The sequence below is a fragment of the Copadichromis virginalis genome, linkage group LG13 (genome assembly GCF_057382275.1).
Source record: "Copadichromis virginalis isolate Kocher_CV1m ecotype Utaka linkage group LG13, C_Virginalis_male_GT1.1, whole genome shotgun sequence".
Lineage (NCBI taxonomy): Eukaryota > Metazoa > Chordata > Actinopteri > Cichliformes > Cichlidae > Copadichromis > Copadichromis virginalis.
The window spans coordinates 18,076,054-18,094,780 of record NC_140630.1 but is presented as its reverse complement, the minus strand read 5'-3'; the positions used below and the strand labels follow the sequence as shown (position 1 = coordinate 18,094,780).

Below are 18,727 nucleotides of genomic sequence, written 5' to 3'. Positions count from 1 at the left end.
TGAATCAGAAGTGTTAACTTTATTCTGGTTAATAAAATAACACATTTAAAGCTCTTAGACCGCTACACTAGGCATTTTGTCTCTTTAGCATTTAAAAGGTATGTTAAAAATTCCTTTCAATCATGAAATCTCAACCAGACTATTTGATGCACCAGTATAGCATTCATTCTTTCAATCATTCAGCAATACATAACAGACAGAACACAATCTATTATTCTTCCATGCTAAGCTATGCATCTATAAGTTCTCATTCCTGATCTTAACACAAAAAGCCTGTCGTCACTAGAGACCATAACTCAGTTGTCAAATAGACTCTCACCTCTGCTCGTATACATCCCCTCTTTGTGACATGTTTTACTGAACTGAGAACTATTTTTACTTCAAAGGCTTTATTTTTTTTTATCTGAAGTGGATTTGGAGAGCTTTAGTGATGGTTCAGTCAAAACTACTAGCCTGGGATTCAGGGGGAAATGTGTTTGAAAATGGCAACATGCCAGAGGCCCAAGAAGTAAAACTTAGCAGATGAGGCACACAGAGAAACATTAATTTATAAAAGTCTCCTGATTAATAAAATGTGTTTTTTATCAAATCAAGACATCTGCTGATTGATATTTTTTTTGTTGAAGCACAAGATTGTTCAAGATTAGTGTGTTTTTAAGTGTCTGTGCTGCTAAGTTGACTCCAGGGGAGCTTTACATAATGTGATTCAAATTGGATTCAAAGGGGAAACTCTCACAGCTATAAAGGCACAATTGCTACAAAATGGAGTGTTATAATCAAGCCCCTGAGTGACTTTTGCTAAACTCTGGCCTACTTTTGGGAAAAGTGTCACTTCTGTACAGGCACTGTCGTGCAGTTTGCTTCGTTTTGTGACAGTAGGACCTGAAGGAAAAGAAACAAGAGAACAAGAAGAGAGAAAGAGTGACCTGGGAGAGAAGAAGAGGATTTCAGGAGAGATTAGAGTCAAAAAGAACCCTTCATGATCATTCCGAGATGAGCGCGCCACAGAAGATGCACAGCCAAGCTGACAGGCTTGAGCACACATGGACATAGAAACACACACATGCACGCACAATCATTATTAGAAAAACACAATGGCAGGATGACTGGCGCAGGCACTCATGGCATTCACTTGCATCTCAGGACACTTGGACACTAACAAACACACTAACGCATATTCCCACAAACATACAACACAGTGAGGTTAGAAATAGTAGAGTCCGTGTGTGTTGGAGAAGCCTTTGAGCGGTGGAGAGCAGAGATCGTACCTGCGCTCCCTCCCTGATGCGCATCACATCCCCATACACTTCAACCCAACACCTCTTCCTCCAGAACACACACTATCGTGCACACTGCCTGTGCCCCACTCTGTGAAAAACACTTATTTCTGCTCCACTGTGCAGAGATCACAGTCAGGAGAGGAGAAGTGGTGGTGCAACAAGGGAAAGAGAGGAGAAAAAACATCACAGGGTCTCTCCCTGTTGCTGCTCATCACATGCAGTTCCGTAGAGCTGTCAGAACCGAGGAGTATCATTTACGCACTGGCACACGCAAGCACACATGAATGCTACACCGGAGATTTGATGATGGAATCGCCTCTGAGCTTTGAGCAATAAAATAAAATGACAGTAAGAGAGTTGCAGGGTTGAGTTTTGAAAGTGAGACGATGGCAAACACAAGCAAAGGGAATATGAGTGGGTGTGGTTGGTGAGATGAACAGAGACACAGCCATAGATACAGTAACTATGTGAACAGAGCCTGAAGACACATCAAGGTATGAGGAGCCAATCAGCTCAAAGGGCTGGAGTCAATCCGGCGCAGGCCCCCCACACTAAAAAAGACACATAAACGAACCCACCTCACACCCGTGGTCACTGGTCAAGGATTCATGCGGGCATTTGTTAGCAGTGAGACGATGGTTGTTGTGAAAGAAGTGATATGACTCATCTGAGCTTCAAAGCATGTGTGAGTGGGCTTTTGTTTGTGATATAAAATGTGAACTAAACGTGCGGCATCGGGGCTGTGTACTCAGAGTCAGTATAACTCGAGAGTCATTGACACATTGTGGATGGCAAATCGGCACATTTGGACATGCCATCTGGCACTGTAAGCTTTCTCACGCAATTTGGCTGTGGACATAACCCCCTCCCTACCATCCCTTCTCAGGATGATTTGTTTGGTACACATACTGTACCTTACACATGCAAACAGCTTATTCTGGAGCTTCTTTCACACACACACACACATGCACGTGCACACATATACAAGACATCACACGTTTTCTTAAGCGTGGCTGTAAGCGTGTCCGCCACCCAAACACCCACATTCACACACAGACACACGAGTAGCCACACGCATGTACGCAGTTTTCGCTGTGAGAGCTACAACCCCGTCCTGTGGACATGTCCGTGCCTGTTGGCTATTAATGGGCAATCACCATGGTAACCAGTGCCATGTCATGAGTAGCAGGTCACCTGGAAATCTGCCGTTTCTGTTTTTTTTTTTTTTTTTTTATTCCCTTGCAGAAGAGAGGAGAGGAAAGATGGTACAGGTTGAAAAAAAAAAGATAAAATAGGAAGGTTCAGAAGCCAGTCTCTAACACTTGCAGACTGGACCCCGGAGTGCAGATGGCCTCCTTCCAGCCCTCATCTATGCTCCACATATGTGGCTCGCAGCAATCCATTTGCTCTTTGCTCTCAGCCTTGATGAGTACAATCTGATTACGGAGTTTTTAAATGTAAATTTGGTTTTTCAAGCATGTATTTGAGAATTCATGTGTCTGCGAAGAGTATGTGCGTGAGAATCTGTGCAAATGCATCAAATTTTCATGTTAACGAGTTTCATGAAAATATTTTCATTTCATGTAATTTTCACATTAGAGCTTGATTTGCATTTGAATTCATGTTAATATCCTCCCTCCCTCACTCTACCTTTCCTTCTCCTGTTCTCATTTCCTTCTACAGTATCTTACCCTTGACTTGTCTCTAACTGCTATCTTTTCACTTCCGCTTCCAGATTCCTCCCCTTCCACCCCACTGCCCACAGACCCCGCGTCGTGTCCCCCTCCTCCACCTGCCCTACCCTGGCCCATGGCGGTGGTCAGTGGAAATGGTGGGAGAGAGGCTGGGAAATATTGCTGTCTGTGTGGAGCCTGGTTCAACAACCCTCTGATGGCCCAGCAGCATTACGAGGGCAAGAAACACCGCAGGAATGCAGCCAGGGCACGCCTCCTGGAGCAGCTAGCAGGCAGTCTGGATGCCACAGAGAGCACAGGTCAGCCTCTTGGACCCAATCCCAGCAAAAGTGGCAAATGAAAGGCAGCAGGGGTGTTGCGACTTTGTCAGAGGAAAGACGATAAGTGGGAGTGCAAGATGCTGCAAGATGTGCAGCAGTGAATGAGGATTCATGAAATGCTGATATGCCTTTCAGTGTGGGGGTACATATCATATGTTAAACTGAGGTAAGGCAAACCAGTTATTCATTGATAAATTTAGCACCATCAGCACTACTTAGTGTTGAGATCTCAGCTTACATGCATTTGGATAAAGACATGGCTGTGTTTTTGCAAGGATTAGCCAAAGCTTCTTCTTTAAGTCAACTATCTGTCTCACTGAGGGTCACAACACAACAGTATATGTCAAAAGCTGTATGTGAAGTCTCCTGGCACATTGCAAAAAGCATACTTAAGAGATAATGCAGTGCAGAGCAGAGAAGGCTCAACAGGTGAAATCCACCACATTACATGCATGCATATTTATGTGTGTGATGATTCACACAAAATGGCACATGAAATGGTCAAACATTAGTAAATTAAACAAGTAAATGTGGAGATAATGGGGCAATGATTCCAACACTCACACAAATATTTCTAACAGATGGGTACTTTAATTGAATTATGAATAGCATTTGGCACAGAAACCACTTTCGCTTCTCGGGTTCTTAGGAGTGATATCATCCAATATCACCAAACATTATCCTACTTCAGCTGAGTCCAACATGCATTCATGAGTGCCACACGACACCTCTACCGCACACATACAAGTTTGACGCATGCTCGTACCACACAGCACACAGCCTGTGACAAACATAAATCCACTTGTGAAGCCGTAGCAGTGCTATTTGCTGCATGCTCCAGGTGCCATGACACAAATCATCATCTCAAGAAGCCAATCATATTAAAAGCATGAGTCATGTCGCCGCCTACACTGGCTCAGAGGCTTTAAGTGGTGTCATGTTAGATATCATCCCCCATTCACATACTGTGACCCAGATCCCACAGACTCCAAATTTCATAATGTAACCACGGAAAACATTTTTTTAATTTAATTAGAATTTTGTTTATTTTTCAGACAATCGTCCTCATTGAAGAGCAAGGCTGCACTGCAAAATCTTTTAACTGCCCTTGAACAGGAGACGTTTAACGGGTCGAAGTTTTCTAAGTGAGCTTGCTGTTGCCGTGATTTATTATACGGGCTGTCATTCATGTGTTTGTTCCAAGGCCTTTAGTCTGGAACGCTTTGTTCACTACAGCGCAGCTCCATTGTTTGTACTCGTTTGTTCTTGAGTTAGACGAATTTCCATTGGTCCGAGATTCTCACGTCAGATTGGCTTTTTATCACCACTTAAGGTGTGAAGTCACAGGTGTATCAAGTGTAATCACAGTGGGAGGGTCGAACAGGAGGTGGCAGCTGAACTAAGCAAAATACGCACAGGAGGGGGAGGAGAAAGGAGGAATTTGGCTTCTGCCAAGCACAGATTCATCTATGTCCTTTCGTCCTCATTTTCCCTTTGTGGAATAGTTTTCTCTTTACGTTCGTTTTATCTCTTTCCCACCCCCTTCCTTCTGCCATACTCAGTCTTTGTTTTGGTTAGGTTGTGTCTAAATGTGTGTGTTTGTGTAAACCACTGTGGCGTCCAATCTGGCATCATGTCTCATCTGTCATCCTTATTATCTCCCCCACAAGGCACAGGTGAATTATTTGCACGCCAATATTCTCTTACTCTCCAAACTATGGCTACAGAGTCTGCCTACTGTGTTTTCTTGTTGTGTCCTATTGATGATATTGACCTTTACTTGTGTTGTCTCATCCCCCTGTGGCCATGAACAAAACTTATCATAAGACCTCTTGACATTTAAACACATGCAGGTTCTTATTTTTTATATGTATTTCTCTGGTTTAATTGCACAGACGGGACACAAGCAAGAATGTCGTGACTTTCCACAGCTAGGTGCCAGGCGAAATCCTTGGAGATGGATTACAGTGGTGGACAAGGGAGTAGCTACTGACGAGGGATGGGGCCCAGCTGACTCGGCTGTGTCTTTACATAAATCATGACGGGGGAGAAACCCCTTAAGACAGAGCCAGCGCATTGTCTCTGCTCTCTGGAGACTCCGAAGAGAATTAGAAGCAGTGAGATAAGCGTCTAGGAATGGAGAGTGTGTCTGCGTATGTGTGTGTGCAGGACCCAAGAGAGGGTGAAGCACTAAAGCCGAGAGAAAATTGTGTGTAATTGATGACTGTGCCAGAGTTGTGAGACGGAGCTGACCTCCTCTCCCACTTACTGTGACACAGTCACACATCAGAATTACATGCAGAAACACATAACTAAGATGTAGTGTAAGCACCGTAGGTCCGAATACCAGCTCGCTCTGGGAATTAAAAACAGTTTATCTAACAAAGCAGTAAATTTACCGAAAACCAATATATACTTTTAGGCTTTTTTAAGTATTCTTTGAGGATATATTTCCTCAGTTATGTTAAAAGTACCCAAAAGGTCTTATTTAACCCGATAAAATGGGCTCAAATAATAGTGTTATGTGGAAAAGTGACTCATAGTGAAGAACATGGAAAATTATCACTCAGCTCGATTCGGCAGCGTGCAGCATTTTAACATTTTTTCAGTTCCTTGTTATTGTTTAACAGTGCAACTGGCACATCTTTCTTTAGGCTCATCACGCTCGACGGTGTCATTTCTAGCAGCAGCAAGCAGCTGTTCTCACCAGTGATAAACCAACTACCTGTCCAGCAACACATCATGTGAAGTAAGCAGCTCCCTAGTGAATGTAGTGGAGCATTTAGCAGCTAAAGACCTGTGTATTTCCCTCTGGAGTTATTATCGACCAAAAGCTCAGTTAAAGACAGGAAAATAAAGTGAAATGTTGGACTATGAAACACTAGAGATAAGAGAAAGATACCACTAAATGCATTCCTGTTTCCATTTCTTTTGCCCATTTCTATTGGTAAATCAATTATACCAATAATAATTATTATTGTGTCTTTCAAAAGTTTTACTGAACGACTCTGGCAATAATCCCAAAATCCATGAACTCCATCTTAATAAGCTACCTTTAAGAATTATTAGTTGCTTACAGTGAAGAAACTAGAAAACTAGAAAAATCTAAGAGAATCTGGAAATCCTTTTTTAAAAGCAATAGTTCACAAAGATAGTTTCCTGCGCCTGGTAATTTTTTCTTTGTCTGAAACAGATGGTCTCTCCAATTACTGTCACACTGGCTGCAAAAAAATAATTAGTCTCTCTCTAAGTCCTTCAAAGTTTGCTGGTAAAATTCCACTTGGATTTAATCTGACTCTCACCCAAATCTCAACCCCTCTCTTCTATGGTATTTGCGATATATTCCTTTGAGAGGCTCTGTCAAGTATTTGCTGCAGACTGTTAGTTTTGATTGCATCTCAATGGGCTCTTCTTGGATTCAGTTCATTTTTAATCTTGCAAAGCACATGGTAAACTAAAGCACAAAGGCTCTGGGGTAGTAAGCGCTCCATAAACTAATATCCTACAAGAAGCATGAATAACATTACACATGAATACCCTACAGTGAGTGCAAATTAGAGGAAACTCTACCTTGAATTTATCCATAGGAAACTTGATGTTCAATAGTTGTACACGACCCATTTCCCTCCCTCTTTGTCTTCAAACAATCCCACCGTTCACCAAAAGTGTGTGCAAAAGACTAGATTTCACAACTGCTAGTGCTAACCGCTACCTGAAATTCCTCTGAGCCTCTCACATAAAAAGGAGCTGCAGTCAGAGCTTGGCAGCGCGTGGTATTGGAACGAGCCACAAATATCGTGCTCCAAATGGGTCATTAATGTTGCTTGAGTTGGGACATAGTGAAAAAAGCTGAAAGCTAAAATTCATCACACACTGAAACTGCAGCAGGATGTTGAATTTCGCTGCAACAAGACTCTTGAAACAAACATAATTTTCCCAATTTTCTAAGCACAAAATGTAGCTCATTACTTTTTTGACAACCATTTAGGCATCTCCACACCGGGGGTGCCAGCAATGCCAGAAGGCTCTGTACGTTAAACGACAGCCACAAACAGCTCCACACCCACTGCCTTAGCGCTTCTCACCCCCTCTTTTCTCTCTTCTTGGCATATCTTCTTGTGTAATTAACAAGGCTTAGAACTCCCTCACAAATACTGCTCATGCTCGCAAAAAAACCCTACATTCACAACCCTGAGCCACGTTGCACACACACTTTCCCTGCATGTAATTAACATGGATTAGGGCACAGTGTGGTCTTGTGCCAGAACTGCTTTATTAACCAAAACACGTTATCTGTGCATATGTTTATGCGTGTGTTTACAAAAGGCTGGTGCTGACACAAACTGCAGCATATTGTATATCTCTGCTACTCGGGCAGTCAGTGTGGAGGTGACATCAATCAGGCTAAAAGCAGGAAAGCTGCCTTTGTCTGCGAACGTGTACACATGCACATGTAACACACTTCATAATCACACATAAAAGAATAGACCTCTTTATGTAATCCTTGCAGCAGTATAGAATTACGGGGAGGAGAGAGGAAAGAAGAAAGAGAGACTTATCTTTCCTTTCTTTCTAAATTATCACTTCTCCAATTAATAGCCTTCTCATTTAGAGAGAACAGAAGTAATGACATTTTGGCAGTGGAAGATGTGCCGGCTCTCTTTTTTCCCACTCTCTCTGTCTCTCTTTCACACACACATACACACAGAATTAGTTATTAGCTCCTAATAGTTGCAAAAATATCAACATTTAAGCCAAGACAGCAGTTACTTCAGGCAACTAATTCAGTCCTGGCTTTCTTGTAAATGACTGCTTATCCTTAATCACCCCTGAAAGAGACTAAGGGACTCTTGAGGCAACAGGGAGTAGATATGCCACATTATGCAGCTCTAGCCCAAGCCTAAACGACCTCCCACCACTCCTAACTATATTACAACTTCATCTCCCAGTGTACTTCACCAATTACTGCTACGAAAGGTCAAAAGGAATACTAAGACAAGTCATAAATCTCAAGGACGATAATGACAGCAGCGAAAAGGGCATGTACACACAAGCAGGCACACTCCAATTTTTAGTTGCACAGCATAACTAAAATTTCACACCCATTGTCAGAAAATAAAGTAAAGTTCTGCAGTGATGGCTCTGCAGTGTGCAAAAAGTGAGAAAACAAAAATAGCTCTTCATTGTATCTCTAACAGGGGAAACACGGGCAATTATAGCGTGTTGCTGATTACCCAGAGAGATCATTTCCTCTGCTTCCTTTTATGAAAAAGAAAGACGATTTTAAAATCGGTGCTCTAGTTACCACGGGACGTTATTTTGGGGCTTGGATACACATTTTTTTGTGGTCATTAAACACCAGCGTGAATGCTACATCAATGCTGCAGTGTAATAAATCATTATCCATTCCCTCCTCTGTTTAAACCATCGTATTATTCTCTGGATATTTCCTCTCTTTCACTCGCTTCTTCTACCTAATCCCCATCTCCGCACCACCAACTCTCCCTTCTCCCCACTCCATGAGTATCTCCAAATTCATCGATCTATTTTTGGGTGTTCATCGCGACCACCTGCAAACCCTCTAATTAGTTAACATCTGTGTCTGAGCTGCACCAACTCAAGCTTGCATTCACCAACACAATACAACTGTGCATGCACACAAAGCAGACATGCACACATCCCACTGTGCTGTTCGTTTCTGATTCCTAGAGTCCAAATTCTTCTGCGGTACCCGCCTTTCTAGTGCAAGTTTTAAAAAGGAACCCCTCACACACACGCAGGCACTAAAAAGAAGGGGGCACTGATCCAAGGATCTAAAAATGTAACTGGTTTTCTGCTAATGATCAGTCTAATCAAATCTCTTTCCAGATGCACTCTAATTAGGAAAATTACCCAGCACTACTGAGGGTAAAAATTAGACTGTTACTTAGTGTCAGTACAGATTTTTATTGTTGCTCATGTTGGGCTCACTACTACTAGCTGGTGATCCAAATGATGATGATGATGATGACAGCTTTTAGGGATTGTTATAAATCATACTTACAGAAAGTGACTTACAGTAACTATAATATGTTTATGTCTCTCTAGGGCTGCGAAGTAGTTACTCTTGCAGTGTCTGCAGTGTGGTCCTCAACTCCATTGAGCAGTATCATGCACACCTCCAGGGCTCCAAGCACCAGAACAAGTGAGTACAACAACATACAGCAGATTTATACTTCTGTGTTAACTCTACACCTTAATGACATGGCATGCACTTCCTTGGATAAGCAACTACACTTCGCCATCAATGCAGCCTGCACGGGTATAAAGATCTATAAAGATTCACTGTGCAAGTATATTTCAGGCATTTTTTTAAAATGTCATAGTCATTTTGGGCTTTTAATGATTTCTTTGAACGATTCGTTTTCCAGCTCAAAGTCCAGTGCTAATACTTTCAAGCAGGAAATACGCATTTTTACAATTGTTTGGTGTCTGATTTTCCCATTTGTAAAAGTTGTTATATGAAACTATATTACAGTTTGTAGTTATACATCATCAAGAGCATGGCAACGCTGACTCACATGTGAGTGCTGTTCAGTTAATACATTTTGTTTAAAGTTTGTATTTCACTTTCCAAAGTTAGCATTCCAGTTATATATACTTTCAAGCTAAATGTTGCTTCCTTATTCAGAAACAGGTCACTACAGTGGATTGTTATACTTCCTGATACAGCCCAAAGGTTGTGGCTTGCTAACCAAGAGCTAACTAGCCAGCATAGGCTGACACTTTACCCTACCGCCTACTGGTGTTGGCCAGAGGGGCCAATGGCACGATATTGCAGCCAGGCTTCTGTCAGTCTGCCCCAGGGCAGCTGTGGCTACAACCGTAGCTTGCCTCCACCAGTGTGTGAATGCGAGAGTGAATGAATAGTGGCATTGTAAAGCGCTTTGGGTGCCTTGAAAAGCGCTATATAAATCCAATCCATTATTATTATTATTATTATTACAACTCTCAATTTCTACCCTCTTATCCAAATATGGTTACATTTGATTTGTAAAAGCAAGACAAATGCAATGCAAATACAATTAGATTCAGAACAGAAACCAACTAATGGGTGGCATCATACACTTTCATGTCTTTACTTGAAACAAAAATAGAAAACAACATAGATTTAATGACAAGAGCTGACTTGTATTGTAAATGCCTAAAAACTGACGTTCACTTATTTACATTACTTTTACTTTACCATGCTGTGTGAGGAAAACCATTTGGGGCTGTATTTATCACTGTCACAAAATATACTATAAAAAAGCTCCAACATTAGAAGCGGTATGTTGTTTCAAAGAGTAAGGACTGATGGTTCCATTAGTTTCTGTTTTATCAGATTTATATGTGAGTAAAATGAAATATAATGAAAGTTCCAGAAGATTTGAGAATTACAAAAATAACAATGTGGAATTTATTATAATGAGTCTTTCACAATTAGGCTTGGGTCATTACTGGTTTTAGAAAATCCCAAGGAATCACAGCCGGTGTCTGAGAAATTATATCCACCCGCAGGATGAGACTGTGATATGGAACCGTTACATTTCATGCGTTTGCCATGAGATAGCTGTCAGCATGGTTATAGGCAGGTTAATGGTGCTCGTCTGTGTGCGTGCATGCATCTGTCTGTATTTAAAGGAATACAGTGTAAATTAAGTATTTTATGAATGTATTTGTCAGATAAAAGGGCGCTTGAGGATATTATATTGTTAGTGCAGCTTTCTGCTGTTTTGTTTTTCCTTTTTTAGAAATTTGAAGCTTTTTTTTATTTTTTGGTATTTAACTACCCTAGAGCATATAGCTGTCTGGGCTGCACAGACTAAACTTCTGTAAGCAAGTTAACTCTTAGAGACTGGTGGGTGTAGTGAGAAAAGCAGCAGCAGCTATAACAAGGATGAGAAAGGCAGCGAGAGAAAGAAGTGAGAAAAACAGAAAGCAAAGATTTTCTTTAATCCATTAAAAAATATGTATTTGGTTGTAAGCATAAAGAGCAGATGATGCTCTGTATGTTTATCATGAGAAACATCAGGCCTGTTCTGCCAGCTTTAAAGATCATACAGTGTGAGGACACTTTAAAATAATTGACATATGTTTTCCCATTTGCCTGCACAGTTACTTTGCTTAACTAAGTCACACTATGGAAAACAGTGGTGAAAAAGTTGGTGCAAGTCTGTGCAATGAGCTTGCAGTCTCGTTGCCTTTGAAATAGTTGCGTTAAAAATGGGTCCAGGTCTGTGACAACTGGGAGTCAGTTGCCATCTTCAAAGCAACTTGCAGCGATGAAACTCCAATAAGATGGTATCAGCTGCTACCATCAGTATGAGATTAAATGGGGTCAAGTTGGCAAATGCATGTAATCGGTTTGTGATAACAAGGCGATTAACTATGATAAATTGGCAAAAATTGTAAATCTGTTGCCTTCTGCATGCACAAAAATTCACATTAACTACTTACTGCAACAACCAGTTTTTCCTTTGTTGTAGTGACACAAAAAAGGCGCATTTTCAGACGGTGTTACATTTCAAATAAAGTCTTCATGCAATTTCTGATTTTTCATTTGAATGATTCAGGCAAAAATGTTATAAAAACCAGTGGATGTTAACCAGAACCCACCCATAACCCTAGAAATCTCACTAATCATCTGATGGCTGTTTAAAAAAAGGAGAACGTGTGTCTACAAGTCAGGCACAGAGATAGAGGCAAAGTTTAACCACATTTTTTTCCTACCCACAGTGCTGTCTGGCCCTACTGTGATTTACTGAGATGCAAAGAAGCTTCTCACAGCGGTACAAATAGTATCTGATGTACTAATCAGAGGCTTGTGTGATTTGAAAATGAGAATTAGCAGGTTTTTGTAGTTGTTGAACTTTCATGACAAGTTCGGGTAATAACCTTGAGTAACTCCATGATTACATTTCAGAAGAGATGCTACTCGGAGGAAAAAGTATTTTTTAATACTTGGTAGTAAGACTGAAGGTCACAGAAGTGATTTCAGAAGTCACTCTTCATTTACTTCCACATACCAGTAAGCAAGGTAACTCAATCTAGTCAACCTTGATAAGAGCATAAGCTAAACTCCTGACATGTGCAATTGTTGAGTTGTATGTCTCTGTCCAGAGACGGTAAATCATGGGGAACCAGTGGCTCATAACTCTCTCCTTCTGTCAGTTTTACTGTCGCAAAGCAGAGAAGCGGGCAGACACACTGGAAGAGTCATACTTAGGAGAGAGAATGAGAGAGTAAGCAAGACAGATATGTACTATAGAGACAGCACGCACCACAGACACCAAGAGACAGATGGGACGAGAGATGCAAACAGACACGTTACGTTTGGGACAGAGGAAAAAAGAAATAAAACGGGTATACAGGACACGACAAAAGGCTGAGGAAAAAAACTGATAAGGAGGGACAGACAGACATACAGCAATGAAGTAATACAGACAGAAAGATGCAGAATAAAACAAAATCACAACAGAGTAAATCTCCTTAAACTGAACTGAAAGGTGGGACCAGAGATATGTGGAGCAAATATATAGTGGACAGTGAGATGAACCCATTGTTGCAGACAGCTGTGAGGTTTTACTGCTTAAGATGGAGGTGATGGATTTACAGGGCATGATAGATGAGCCACTGAGGGAGAGGTACCAGGACGATTTACAGGGAAACCACTGAAAGGTCACTGAACAGAAACAGAGGAAGTCCCTCACACATTTTATCTGACAGGCTTCCAGGAAGGTTGTTTGCTGGATATGTCTGCAGAGTTCGTCTTTAGTCATTTCTTTTAGAACAAAGGCATTTACTCAGGTTTGTTCAAAACATTAGGGCATAAAGTTTATAATGCAATAAGTGCTTTAATCCTATAGGCATGAAATAAATCTCTCATAAGACACCGTGTAGTCCTGTGAAAAAACCCACGATTTATTAGCAGCAGTAACTTGAAATAATAATTTTCTGTATGATTTTATCCACGTCTCACATCGCTGTGGAGGAATTTTGTCCCACTCTTCTTTACAGCTTTGATTTGTTTAATTTAATTTGTGGACATTCATTAGTACACAGTTCTCTTAAGTTTCCGCCACAGTATTATACATTGGCTGTTTGCTTGGGAGCACTGTCCTGTTGTATGCACCCAATTTTGGCCAAGCTTTATCTGTCAGAGGGATTGCCTCACAATTGACTCTAAATTACTTTGTTATTCAGGGGAATTCATGGTCTACACAGAGACTGCAAATTGTCCAGGTCCTCTGTCTAAAAAAATAAACCCCAATCATCACTGCTTCACCACTGCGTTTCACAGTTGGCATGAGGTAGTCGTGCTAATATGCTGTGTTTGATTTTCACCAGGCTTCTTCACTTTGGTCTTGTCTGTTCAAAAGACATTGTTCCAGAAGTTCTGTGCTTTGCTCTGTACTTTGCTTACCTAAGGCGCGCTGCCATGTCCTTTTTGGACAGAACAGGCTTTAAACTGACAGCCCTACCAAACAAGCCATACTTATTCAGTCTTCTTGTAATGTACTGTCATAAGGTTTAACATTTATCATGTTAACTGATGCCTGAACAGTCTGAGATGCCACTCTTGGGTTTTCTTTAAGTATTGCTGTGAATTTGCTGGAACGTCCACTCCTGGAGAAATTGTAGCACTGTGCTACAAACACACACCTAAATGCTCCAGAGCAGCAAAGTACCCCTGACTTTATAGAGGTGCTCACACTTGCTGATAATCACTCAATCATATGATTGGCAGGATCAGGCTCCAGTGTGTGTATGTGTGTGTGCGCGTGTGTGTAGTTCAACAGAAGAAGTGTAGCGGCTTGACCATTTATAATGCAAAAATATTCGAAATTACCATCTTCTGTTTTTTTCTTGCTACCGTTTAAAGTATGCAAAAGTCCACGAGAGGGCCTTTATAGCACAAGCAATTTAAAAGTGTGACAGCTGTGAGCCCTTGTGGCGTTATTGCGTGCACATGCTAAATTCTGGAGTCTATGAAAGCAAAAAACTGGTACTGTAAAAAGAGTCCTGCCAGCTCTGTTGCACTGCTGTTATCGATCCTCTGGGAAACAGAGAACAAGACCGAAGGTTCCACCTCATCAGTCTCACTTCCTCTGCCTTCACCCAGTCACTCAGATGAAACAGAAAACAGCCGCCTGAATGTGTGTGTGTGTGTGTGTGTGTGTGTGTGTGTGTGTGTGTGTGTGTGTGAAACCAATAAATCTCTGTTACGCACATCTCCTGTTTCTACATCAGCACGCTTACCATTTTAGCCTTCGCAATAAAAGTGTAGCATCAGGTTTGAGTATGATAGAAAATATTCCACTTTCAGGTTTTATTGTGCTAAAACGTTTGAAAAGTATTTTCCTGCTGACATAAAAGTGCAAACGCAGTTCTATGCACACACCAAGGCTGCAGCACGAATAAAAGACCAGACAACTTCTAAGGAATTGCTAGTTTAGATATGAATGAGGGCAGTGCGTTTTTTTCCTTTGCTTTAGTTGGTTTTGTTGGCTGGCTGGCACATGGCTTGAGTACAAATGTTTTTTACCAAGTCTGTTTCCTTAAAAAAAGAAGCTGTCAAGATGAAATGTCTTTTATATTTTTGTGCATCCCCTCGACCCCAAAAAGGATGAGCAGAGGAGAATGGATAGATGGATGGATGTTGAAATATGAAAAAAAAAAACCCGTGCAAAGGAATCTTCTATGATTGTTCCTTTCACAGGACTGGATGGACAAGACTTTGGCAAACTTATGTGCAATCTTACACCCTAAGTTTAAATCTGTGTGTGTGTGTGTGTGTGTGTGTGTGTGTGTGTGTGTGTGTGTGTGTTATTTCACACTCAGGATGAGCTTTGGCTTGTGTAAGGAGCTTTCCAAAAAGCACGGCTGACAGCGGCAGGGGATTAGCTCTCACCGAAGAAACATCCATGAAAAATGCGTGTGTGCGTCTGTGTCTGTTTCTGGGGAGTTTGTGTACGAGCGTGTGCTGTTTGGCATTAGGAATGTGTCACCGTAAACAAGAGATTTCTGTATTCTTTAAACAGCTGGATGCATCAACCTGCCAGCTCTGCTTATCAGTACTGCCTGTTTCATACACAGTCAGCTGCAGGTCAGTTGAAATGCTGCAGAGTCCAAGCAGTTGCTTCAGACTGGCTGTTGTAATTGGACCTGTACAGGATGATAACAGCAGAGATATAACTTAATAAACTGGATGGAAGGCTTCCACACTTTACAGTATGTTGCAATTAAATTGATGCACCAAGCTGGCCAGGAGATAGAGACACAAGTAGGCAGCAGACAGAACCGAAACAGACAGATGAGCATTAGATCCCCGTGTTGGTTTCTAACTCGACTACTGCGTGCTAATGGCTAAGTAGAAAAAAGTGAAAATTAAAGAAGGAACATAAGGCCATCAGCCGACAAAAGCTGAGCTGGGATTTTTTGCAGCCCTACTGCTGTGCAAAAATCTGGGAAGTCTTCGCATGATGGGAAGCAGCTCCCAGCAGAGACTGCAAGCCTGCACTCGTAGCACGGGTAATATGAGATCAACTTTTAAAACTTCTATGCAACTTTTTGCCCCACAAAAAAAAAAATCATTTTGATGGCTGACATACAACACAAGTTAATCTAATGCAGATGTAGCCTGTATATGCTACAAATACAAAGCCGAAGATTATAAATGACTGAATTAATAACTAGGATGTAAAAATAAAGAAATAGTTTGTTGTGAAGTGTGCAGGAGGAACTGAGTAGTCTCCCATCCTGAGCAGGTCTGGTTGTACGGCTTCTTTGTATTGCTGCCAGTTAGCAGCAGGGTGAACGGACTTTGGACGGTTTTCCATGAAGAAGCAGGAGTCAGCTACTTTTGAATCTTGGTCCAGATGTGCCGGTACACAGACACACTATAGTATTTATCAGTTATTTACTCTACGGGTATAACTTCCTGTTTACTGTGAACTGTTTGTCAAGGATTTGCACTAGAAACACTAATTTTTCAGAAAGTTGTCAATTGCAAGAAACAGCCAAATACACCAGCACTAATGTGTCATATTTACCCTTTTATAATACAAATATTGCATTATTTACAGTTTCCACAAAAGAGATTTTATATTACGCAGTAAGTAAACATAAATAAAATTCACTATGATGGGTTTCAGGGCTGTCAAAATTGGCAACAAAATCATATTTTTAATCTTTAATTGTTTTATTTTACATCCATTAAGTTAGCTCATGTATTTAATTGCTTTACTCTTAGTATTAACTATTATTTATTTATAAAAAACTTCCAGGAAAGGTTAGAGCCAGATAACTGTTTTGAGTTTACACCTTTTACCTTCAGTTCGTCAGCTTATGTTCTCTAATTAAAGCCAGCTAAATTATTCACTGCTCTCTCTCTGTGTGTGTCTTTACTCCTGCTGAGATGTGTCTGAAGACTGGAGCAGTGAGAGCTGCATTAGGTGTGCACCACACAGTTGTTCAAAGTTGACCAACACAGTATGTGCTGTTGCAGGATAGCACTCAGTTAACAAGCCAGAAACTTTGCCTCTATCTCATTTTTTAATATTTTTATTATATATATTTTTTTTTCTTTTTTTTTTTGCCTGTCCCGTTTGGCTCTTTTGCCATCAGAATTGTTGTCTAAAGGCAAAGAAAGATGCCCAATGGATTTACTTTACCAAATTGACCATCCCAGCCTTGCCATAATGGTCCATTTGATTCACCTTTTATTGTTTATTTTATTTTCACTTACTGAATACGGGACAGACTTGACTGGGGGAAAGAAGGGGAGAAAGAAAGAGGGAAAGAGAAACAGCTGAGAAGAGGGACGGGGGAGAAGGGCAAAAAACAAAAACCAACAGAATGAGCAGAAAAAGAAAAAAAAGAAAAAAAGAAAAAAAAATGCATATCAATCACCTGGATCACCTGCTGAGAAAGAAAAAAGAAAACAAGCAGAAGAGAACAAGAGTAATAGAATAAACAACATCACAATGATATATGGGAATATGACAGTAAATACTAAATATTAAACATTATTGTGCAGCACATAAGATCAACAGAACACAGTGTGCTTTGAGGTAGGAGCCAAAAAGGGTGTAGTTTGTGGGTGTGATCACCCGTGTGTACACCTGTGAGCATGGACGCGTTTGTTTTTTGTTTTTTAAAAGGTTCCTTCATGTAATGATCTGCTAGAGGGTGTGGAGGGGCCACAGCCCCGTCCTCCAGGGCATGAAGCAGGTATGGAGGAGATCAAAACTCCAGACATCCAGAGGCCCCCAGAACACAAGAGACCAAGGAAGACCAACAGAGGGGCAGCTGCGCCACTGTCCCAGAAAGAGCTGAGGAGAGTCCCAGATGAGGGCTCACTCAGCAGCCGCGGAGCAGAAGCCAGGGGGAGTTGCAGTGACGCGCCCGTGAGCTCCGCCGGCAGCCAGCCGTGCCTGAGTGACCGAGCCCCAGGCCGAGAGGCCGGGGGCACCCCACCTCCGAAGTGGCCCGAGCAAGCCCCAGGCTCCAGGCCCCAATAAGCGGCCGCCAAGGAGTGAGCCGGTGTGTACCCGGACGCCCACCCCCGGACACAAAGAACCACCAACGCACCGATGTCTGAGGGAGTCCGCCACTGGCAGGGGAAGTGGTGGTAGGGGGAGATAGGCCTCCAAACCTTGGAGGGCCTGAGATGTCCCCAGAGAGGTGGCGCCTGACACCCAACCTGACATATAGACACAGAAATACAGGCACACACAGACACAAACATCCATTCCCACCCTCATGCTCTCATATACACTTACTCCACACTCAACCAACGTGGAGACAGACGTAAAGAGACGCTGTACACACGATCACACTCCCCAAGCGTACTCTACAAACCGGGTCTAGGTACCCTTGCCCCTGGAGGGGGGGGAACTGCCCCCAGACCCAGGTGGTGTTACCCTTTTCCCTGCGGTGGGGGGAGGCAGACCGCCCCGACTCCGCAGCAGCAGGGAGGCCCCACACTCCAGACCGCAGTCGGACGGCCAACTCCTCCTCCTAGCCCCCCCGCTCCAGCAGGTCGCAGAGAAAGCATTTTTTAATATTTTTATTATATATTTTAACGTGTTTTTCACAATTAAATGTCTGTCTTTTTAAATATTAATTAGTTCCTATAATCAAATCTAGAATATTAATCAACAGTACTACTTTGAGTGGTTTGGGCTTGCAAAACTTCTATTAAAGAACTCATAACTGACATAAAGACTACCTTAAAGGCTTTTTTAAGGCTATTTTCCAGTAAATATAAAGCATACTGACAGATCCAGATAAGATTCTATGTGTGTAAAGATACACTGAAAGTAAAAAGTAAACAAAGAAACGTCACTAATTACCTACTTGGAACCCACAAGTGAAAACCAAGTGCAGTAGAGTGTATTTCACTTGATGT

General features: G+C 41.7%; 1 protein-coding gene across 2 annotated transcripts in view; it reads left to right on the top strand.

Moving 5' to 3' along the window:
* Positions 1–18,727, top strand: part of LOC146695500 (zinc finger matrin-type protein 4) — a 76,001-nt gene that overhangs the window by 48,769 nt on the left and 8,505 nt on the right. For both annotated transcript variants that reach the window (XM_085477721.1, XM_085477722.1), the window contains 2 exons: positions 3,016–3,273; positions 9,382–9,478. In XM_085477721.1, the coding sequence (XP_085333847.1) occupies positions 3,016–3,273; positions 9,382–9,478 (355 nt within the window). The remainder of the gene's footprint in view (positions 1–3,015; positions 3,274–9,381; positions 9,479–18,727) is intronic.